Consider the following 8,956-nt stretch of genomic DNA (forward strand, 5'->3'; position numbering starts at 1 on the left):
AAGCTCTTAGAGTAGAGATTATAATCATGTATTAATTAATATAGATTGTTATTGTGTTGTCCTTATAGGTTGTTGCCATGAGCCAGGTAAAACAATTGAAAGGAGGGAGGAAGGCTGGGGAAGCTCCTTTACTGAATATTTTAAAGAAAGACTTGCTCTCCTTATGATCTAACTTAGGACTCTCTTATCCTAGATGTCCCACGAAGTTTCTTTTGGACCTAGAATTCTATAATTCAGATACTTTTAAAGGATACATTATTATATTCCATCTCAAGTTGTTGGTAAACGAAATAATTACTTAGGACTATCTCATTCTCCAGCTATATGGCATAACTGAGGAATTATTAGCAATTGGGTTGGGGATTTCTTTGGGTCTTCAGAACTGATTGAACATGGTCCAAGCCTATATTGTAAAATATACCCTATCGGGCTGGGTGCGGTAGCTCACGTCTGTAATCCCAGCACTTTGGGAGGCTGAGGAGGGTGGATCACAAGGTCAAAGTTCGAGACCAGCCTGACCAACATGGTGAAACCCTGTTTCTACTAAAAATACAAAAATTAGCTGGGCATGGTGGTGCACTTCTGTAATCCCAGCTATTCGGGAGGCTGAGGCACAAGAATCTCTTGAAGCCGGGAGGCGGAGGTTGCAGTGAGTTGAGATTGTGCCACTGCACTCCAGCCTGGGCAATAGAGTGAGACCCCGTCTCAAAAAAAAAAAAAAAACCCTATGAGGGAAGATTAATTAGATATGCTACAGGGGTACCTGCCTTCTGAAATTCTGGTCATAAGTAGTATGCATAAAGTAGAATAATACTTACAAAAAGAATTACTGGCTGGGTGTGGTGGCTCATGCCTATAATCCTAGCACTTTGGGAGGCTGAGTGGGTGGATCTCTTGAGCCATGTTGCCCAGGCTGGTTCAAGACCAACATGGCAAAACCTCCTCTCTACAAAAAAAATACAAAAATTATCCAGGTGTGGTGGCATGTGCTTGTAGTCCCAGCTCCTTGGGAGGCTGAAATGGGAGGATTGCTTAAGCCTAGGAGGTCAAGGCTACTGTGAGCCGTGATCATGCCACTGCATTCCAGCCTGGGCAAGAGAGTGAGACCCTATGTCAAAAGAAAAGAAAAGACCATGTATTGGGTTTCTACTATGTGCCTGGAGTATTCTAAATGTATCACTAAATATAGAGGAGTTCTAATTCTGACAGGAATTCTGTGAGGGCACTGGTAGTACCCTTATTTAACAGATGAAGTTATTTGAGATCTCTTCTGGAAGGTGATGGAGCTGTGATTTGAACCCTGGTGCCTGACTGCAAAGCCATGGCTCAGAATAAATAATTCAGTCCACTAAAATACCTAACTTTGGCAAGCCTTGGAAACAGAGTGCAGAAGATTAATAAAGATTGCCCAGGCCAGTGCAAGCAACTATACAGAGAAAATAAGTAGGTGCTAGGATCCTATTAGGATTCTTTTGGCTGGGAGTGGTGTCTCATGCCTGTAATTCCAGCACTTTGGGAGGCCTAGGCTGGCGAATCATGAGGTCAGGAGATTGAGACCATCCTGGCTAACACGGTGAAACCGCGTCTCTACTAAAGATACAAAAAATTAACCAGGCGTGGTGGCGGGCGCCTGTAGTCCCAACTACTGGGGAGGCTAAGGCAGGAGAATGGCATGAACACGGGAGGCGGAGCTTGCAGTGAGCCGAGATCGGGCCACTGCACTCCAGCCTGGTCGACAGAGTGAGACACGTCTCAAAAAAAAAAAAAAAAGGATTCTTTCTTTGTTATGCAAGCTGGGTGTATATAACTCCTGATTTAGTGAGCTTTGGGGATAGGAAGTGCTAGTTCCATGAATTCCCTGAGTTTCATTTGTAGACAATACAATGATATTATAGAAGTGTTAGGGTCAAACTGTGACCCCTGCTAGGAAGCAGGACTTGAGAGAAAGTGATAGACAGAATCCATTAAGTGGCTGGGTGTGGTAGCTCACACCTGTAGTCCCAGCTACCCTGGGAGGCTGAGGTGCATGGATTGCTTGAGGCCAGGAGTTTGAGACCATCTCTGGCAACATATCGAGACCCTCATCTCTAACAACAAAATTAGGTGGGTGTAGTAGTATGTATCTGTAGTTCCAGCTAGTACCAGCTACTCCTAGCTACTATAGGAGGCTGAGGTGAGAGGATCCCTTGAGCACAGGAGTTCAAGGCAGCAGCTAGCTAGAATTGCACCATTGCACCCAGCCTGGGTGACAGAGTGAGAACTTGTCTCTAAAATAAGTAAATAAATAATATTTTATTTATTTATTTATTTATTTTGGACCAATAATTAATTTTAAAAAAAGAATTCACTAAATGAGGACGTTGTGAGAAGGCCAGAGATACTGCTTCTTTATGCCATTCTCAATTAAAAATCCAGAAGAAGCTAGGCGTGGTGACTCACACCTGTAATCCCAGCGGTTTGTGAGGCCAAGGGGGGGCAGATCACATGAGGTCAGGTGTTTGAGACCAGCCTGGCCAAGATGGTTTAACCCCATCTCTACTAAAAATGCAAAAATTAGCTGGGTGTGGTGATACATGCCTGTAATCCCAGCTATTTATGTGAGTCTGAGGCAGGAGAATTGCTTGCACCCAGGAGGCAGAGGTTGCAGTGAGCTGAGATCATGCCATTGCACTCCAGCCTGGGTGACAGAGCAAGACTCCATCTCAAAAAAAAAAACAAAAGGAAAACAAAATCCAGAAGAGATTATTAATATTTTATTATTAGATCAGGACTTAACTACTGATGACATTAGTTACTGGTAGTAATTTTATGCTGTTTTATTTTAATTAATTAATCAATTATTTATTCATTTATTTTGAGATGGTGTCTTGCTCTGTTGCCCAGGCTGGAGAGCAGTGGCATGATCTTGGCTCACTGCAGCTTCCACCTCCTGGGTTCAAGCAGTTCTCCTGCCTTAGCCTCCCAAGTAATTGGGATTACAGGCGCATGCCACCATGCCTGGCTAATTTTTGTTTTGTTTTGTTTCTTTTTTGAGACTGTCTCTCGCTCTGTTGCCCAGGCTGGAGTGCAGTGGCATGATCATGGCTCACTGCAACCTCCACCTCCCGGGTTCAAGCAATTCTCCTGCCTCCTGAATAGCTGGGACTATAGGCACCTGCCACCACACCTGGCTAATTTTTTGTGTTTTTTATTTCACTGTGTTAGCCAGGATGGCCTCAATCTCCTAACCTCGTGATCCGGCCGTCTCGGCCTTGGCCTCCCAAAGTGGTGGGATTACAGGCATGAGCCACTGTGCCCAGCCATTTTTGTATTTTTAGCAGAGATGGGGTTTCACCATGTTGGCCAGGTTGGTCTCGAACTCTTGACCTCAGGTGACCCACCTGCCTCAGCCCTACAAAGTGTTTATATTACAAGCATGAGCCACTGTGCCTGGCCTATTTACTTATTTATTTTTATTTTTTATTTATTTATTTTTGTTATTGAGATGGAGTTTTGCTCTTGTTGCCCAGGGTGGAGTGCAGTGGCGTGATCTTGGCTCTCCGCACCCCCTGCCTCCTGGGTTCAAGCGATTCTCCTGCCTCAGCCTCCCGAGTAGCTGGGATTACAGGCATGTACCACCATGTCCGACTAATTTTGTATTTTGAGTAGAGATGGGGTTACTCCATGTTAGTCAGGCTGGTCTTGAACTCCCGACTTCAGGTGATCCCCCTGCCTCGGCCTCCCAAAGTGCTGCTGGGATTACAGGTGTGAGCCACCACGCCTGGCCTTATTTTTATTTTTTATTTACTTATCTCTCTGTCACCCAGGCTGGAGTGCAGTGGCGTGAGCTTGGGTCACTGCAACCTCTACCTCCTGGCTTCAAGCAATTCTCCTGCCTCAGCCTCCCAAGTAACTGGGACTACAGGCCCATGCCACCATGCCTGGCTAATTTTTGTATTTTTAGTAGAGACGGGTTTTGCCATCTTGGCCAGGCTAGTCTTGAACTCCTGGCCTCAAGTGATCCGCCCACATTGGCCTTCCAAAGTGCTGAGATTACAGGCATGGGTCACTGTACTTGGCTGTCTCCTGGTAGTAGTTTTAAAAGGTGAACTTAAGGACAGACACGGTAGCTCATGCCTGTAATCCCAGCACTTTGGGAGGCTGAGGCGGGCGGATCATGAGGCTGGGAGATTGAGACCATCCTGGCTAACACGGTGAAACCCCATCTCTACTAAAAATACAAAAAAATTAGCCAAGTGTGGTGGCGGGCGCCTGTAGTCCCAGCTACTTGAGAGGCTGAGGCAGGAGAATGGTGTGAACCGGGGAGGTGGAGGTCGCAGTGAGCAGAGATTGCGCCATTGCACTCCAGCCTGGGTGACAGAGCGCGACTCTGTCTCAAAAAAAAAGAAAAAAAAAAAGGTTCACTGAAAATAAGGTGGTAGTGGGCTATTGATCTGCTTATTTTATGTCATTCTCCTTTCTTTAAAGTAGGGGTTCTCCTTTTCTTTTCTTTTTTTTTTTTGAGATGGTGTCTCGCTCTGTTGCCCAGGCTGGAATGCAGCAGTGCAATCTCGGCTCACTGCAAGCTCCGCCTCCTGGATTCACGCCATTCTCCTGCCTCAGCCTCCCAAGTAGCTGGGACTACAGGCATCCACCACCACGCCCGGCTAATTTTTTGTATTTTTAGGAGAGATGGGATTTCATCATATTAACCAGGATGGTCTTGATCTTGTGACCTTGTGGTCGGCCCACCTCAGCCTCCCAAAGTGCTGGAATTACAGGCATGAGCCACTGCGCCTGGCTGAGGTTCTCTTTTTCTTATTTTACCCATTAGCCGCCTCTGACTTCCTAGAATTTGTTTGAAAATTATTGCTAGGAAATTTTGGATTTTATTTTTTTATTTTATTTTTATTTTTTTTGAGACAGAGTCTGGCTCTGTCGCCCAGGCTGGAGCGCAGTGGCCGGATCTCAGCTCACTGCAAACTCCGCCTCCCAGGTTCACACCATTCTCCTGCCTCAGCCTCCCGAGTAGCTGGGATTACAGGCGCCCGCCACCTCGCCCGGCTAGTTTTTTGTATTTTTTAGTAGAGATGGGGTTTCACCGTGTTAGCCAGCATGGTCTCGATCTCCTGACCTCGTGATCCACCCGTCTCTGCCTCCCAAAGTGCTGGGATTACAGGCTTGAGCCACTGCGCCTGGCCGAAATTTTGAATGTTAGCATGATAATTTTGCTTACTCTTTGGATCAATTTAAATTAAGAAATTTAGAACACATTAAAAGCTCTGTACAGAAGACTAAATGCATATGAAGGGCAAGTAGAAGCAGTCAACACAGCATGCTGTAAAAACCACCGCAGTATTACTGAAGTGATCTGAATTCTGGCTCCTGCACTTGTGTAAGTCACTTAACTTTGTGGACTCTTTTCCTAAAATGGGAGGACGGTGATAATATCTATCCTTCCTGGCTCACTGGATTGTATTTCACATATGTGAATAGGTTTGAAAACCACACTGTACCAATAAATGCACGGGAGACATGTTGTGATGTGACTAACTTATTCTGATGTTTATGTTCATTTCTTGCTAGAAGATAAATATTTTAGGGAAGTTCTTTGAGCTATTATTTAACTTTTGGTGCAGAGAATATATATCCATGCACAGAGTTTTCCACTTGGGAAAGAAAACATGAAGAGATATTCTTTTTCTTTTTCCCCTTCTAGCAGTTTAGAATGAACAAGAATTTTCAAAGTTAATTTTGAAAACTAAGGTTGACTATATATAGTATTCTTAATGCTTTTGGTGTTAGCTGGGAAGGCCAAATGTGCTTATCTTCTGGTTTCAGACAGAGGACCCCAGTAAGTGCAGTCCTCGGTTTTGGGAGGAGCTCTTTCTCATGAAGGTAAGAGTTGGTGGCATCTGTGGAATTTCCTGGTAACTAAAATTGCCTTCTCATGTGTTCTAGGCACTACACTAAAAATGCATTCTGCCCCTTATTTGTTTCCTTGGCAGGTGAATTTAGAGTACCTAGAAGGCAAGCTGGAATCTCTTGATGGTGAGGAGTTGATGAAGATCAAGGACAATATTAATTGTCTATTCCAACACTGCATCCAGGCTCTGGGAGAGGAGCATCCAATTCGAGTTGTCAATGCATTGCAGGTACAAGGCTGGGAGACTGGGGAAGTCTTGTTTAACAGGAGAAAGGAATTGTAACACATCTGTTGGAACTGAGGAACCTAGAGTTGCTCTGAGGTATGAGGTTTTCTTTCTTATTTCTCTAAGTTACCAAATACTTATGCCATATTTGTTTAGCCATCTATTTATACAAATTGACACTTAGGAATAATCTTATCCATTTGTATAATTTGATCTAATGCTAAAGTAGATTGTTAGAATTCTTTTTTTTTGCTTGAGAAAGGGAAGAAATAGAGAGGAAGCTGAGGCAAGAATGATTAGTCTTTATCAAAAATCAGAAGACGGCTGGGCATGGTGGCTCACGCCTATAATCCCAGCATTTTGTAGGGCTGAGACGGGTTCACCTGAGGTCAGGAGTTCGAGACCAGCCTGGCCAACATGGTGAAACCCCACAGAAATAAAAAAATTAGCCGGGCATGGTGGTGGGTGCCTGTAATCCCAGCTATTCAGGAGGTTGAGGCAGGAGAATCACTTGAACCCAGGAGGTGGAGGTTGCAGTGAGCCGAGATAGTGCCCTGCACCCCAGCCTGGGCAACAGAGCGAGACTCCATCTCAAAAAAAAAAAAAAAAAGATTTTGAAAGGGTTCTGGAAACTGTTCTTTATGTTAAGTGATAATCATAAGATTCATTCAACAACTATTTCTTGAATAATGTTATGTGCCAGGCCTTGGGCTGGGTGATGGAGATATACTACAGACTTCTTGAGGAAAGAGACTTTGAGAGTTTCATTCAGTAGTTTGTTTCCAGTGAGTAGAATGTTCCTTGTGCACGGAGAGCAGTGCTTAGCAAATAGTACTCTAGAAGTAGGTTCTTACTGAATGAATGGTGACAAAGTTTCTAAAATTTAGTCTAGTAAGTTTAGTATAGCCTAGATTGAGAGTACTTAGGGCAGTGATTGACAGGTTTAGAATATGAAGAATCCATGATGGGTTAAATAAGTTTATTGGAACTTGTGAGAGATTGGGTTTAAGTTTCTAACTTACGAGTTAGATCACTTTGCGAGCCCCAGTTTGCTCATCTGTAGAATAGCAATAATAATTACCGCTTGAGTTGATGTCCCAGAAAGATGGACCATGTTTATTCTATAGCTTCGTTAACCTTTGGCACAGTAAGTTCAACATTTTAAGTTGTAGTGTAGGGGCTCAATGAAAGTTGGAAATTGTACTTCCAGTAATTACATAATTGCAGTGCTCATTGTGTGGGCATGAATTGTAAACTGTTTTATTTCAGTGGAAATAAGTTGACATTAAGCCACTTAGTGACCCATAAAATATTGTACATTGTTATAATAGCTAATACTTACTGAGCTCTACCAAAGTTCCAGGGACTAAGTACTTTACAGTATTATTTCACATAGGCCTCATAATGCTCCTACAAGATGGATGCTATTATTATCATTCCTACTTTACAGATGAGAAAACTGAGCCACTGGAAAGTTAACTAATGTGTGTGTCTAGGTTCTCATAGCTAGTAAGTAGTGGATGAGGATTATGAAGATTTTAAGATTTGAAGCAATTGGCTATTATATAGGGACTTAACTGTTATAGTTATTAAAAATAATTATAAAAACTGTCAGCTAGGCGTGATGGCTCACGCCTGTAATCCCAACACTTTGAGAGGCTGAGGAGGGCGGATCACTTGAGGTCAGGAGTTCAAGACCAGCCTGGCCAACATAGTGAAACCCTGTCTCTATTAAAAAACTACAGAAATTAGCTGGGCATGGTGGTGAATATCTGTGACCCCAGGTACTAGGGAAACTGAGGCATGAGAATCACTTGAACCCAGGAGGTGGAGGTTGCAGTGAGCCAGGATCACTTGCGCCACTGCACTCCAGCCTGGGTGACAGAGTGAGACTCAGTCTCAAAAACAAAACAAAACAAAAACCTGTTAAACTGTAATATAAATGCCAACAAATTATTATTATTATTATTATTATTTTTTTTTTTTTGAGACGGAGTCTCGCTCTGTCACCCAGGCTGGAGTGCAGTGGCCGGATCTCAGCTCACTGCAAGCTCCGCCTCCTGGGTTTACGCCATTCTTCTGCCTCAGCCTCCCAAGTAGCTGGGACCACAGGCGCCCGCCACCTCGCCCGGCTAGTTTTTTGTTTTTTGTGTCTTTTTAGTAGAGACGGGGTTTCACCATGTTAGCCAGGATGGTCTCGATCTCCTGACCTCGTGATCCGCCCGTCTCGGCCTCCCAAAGTGCTGGGATTACAGGCTTGAGCCACCATGCCCGGCCTGTCATTATTTTTGAGATGGAGTTTCACTCTTGTTGCCCAGGCTGGAGTGCAATAGAGCGATCTTGGCTCACTGCAACATCCGTCTCCTGGGTTCAAGCAATTCTCCTGTCTCAGCCTCCCAAGTAGCTGGGATTACAGGCATGTGCCTCCGCATTTGGCTAATTTTTTGTATTTTTAACAGAGACTGGGTTTCACCATGTTGGCCAGGTTGGTCTCGAACTCCTGATCTCAGGTGATCCACTTGCCTCAGCCTCCCAAAGTGTTGGGATTATAGGCGTGAGCCACTGCGTCCAGACCCAAAATTAATTTTAAATAAAGGAAAACTCCACCAATCCCATGATTGAACTCAAGAACTATTTTTTATTTTTATTTTTTGAGACGGAGTCTTGCTCTGTCACCCAGGCTGGAGTGCAGTGGCCGGATCTCAGCTCTCTGCAAGCTCCGCCTCCCGGGTTTGCACCATTCTCCTGCTTCAGCCTCCCTAGTGGCTGGGACTACAGGCGCCCGCCACCTCGCCCAGCTAATTTTTTTTTTTTTTTTTTTTTTT

General features: G+C 44.2%; 1 protein-coding gene across 2 annotated transcripts in view; it reads left to right on the plus strand.

Annotated features, from left to right (window-relative positions):
* Positions 1-8,956, plus strand: part of ARMH3 (armadillo like helical domain containing 3) — a 223,820-nt gene that overhangs the window by 20,168 nt on the left and 194,696 nt on the right. For both annotated transcript variants that reach the window (XM_023206477.1, XM_023206479.1), the window contains exons 3-4: positions 5,821-5,877; positions 5,988-6,134. In XM_023206477.1, coding sequence (XP_023062245.1) covers positions 5,821-5,877; positions 5,988-6,134 — 204 coding nt within the window. The remainder of the gene's footprint in view (positions 1-5,820; positions 5,878-5,987; positions 6,135-8,956) is intronic.

Source organism: Piliocolobus tephrosceles, chromosome 9, assembly GCF_002776525.5.
Source record: "Piliocolobus tephrosceles isolate RC106 chromosome 9, ASM277652v3, whole genome shotgun sequence".
Classification (NCBI taxonomy): domain Eukaryota; kingdom Metazoa; phylum Chordata; class Mammalia; order Primates; family Cercopithecidae; genus Piliocolobus; species Piliocolobus tephrosceles.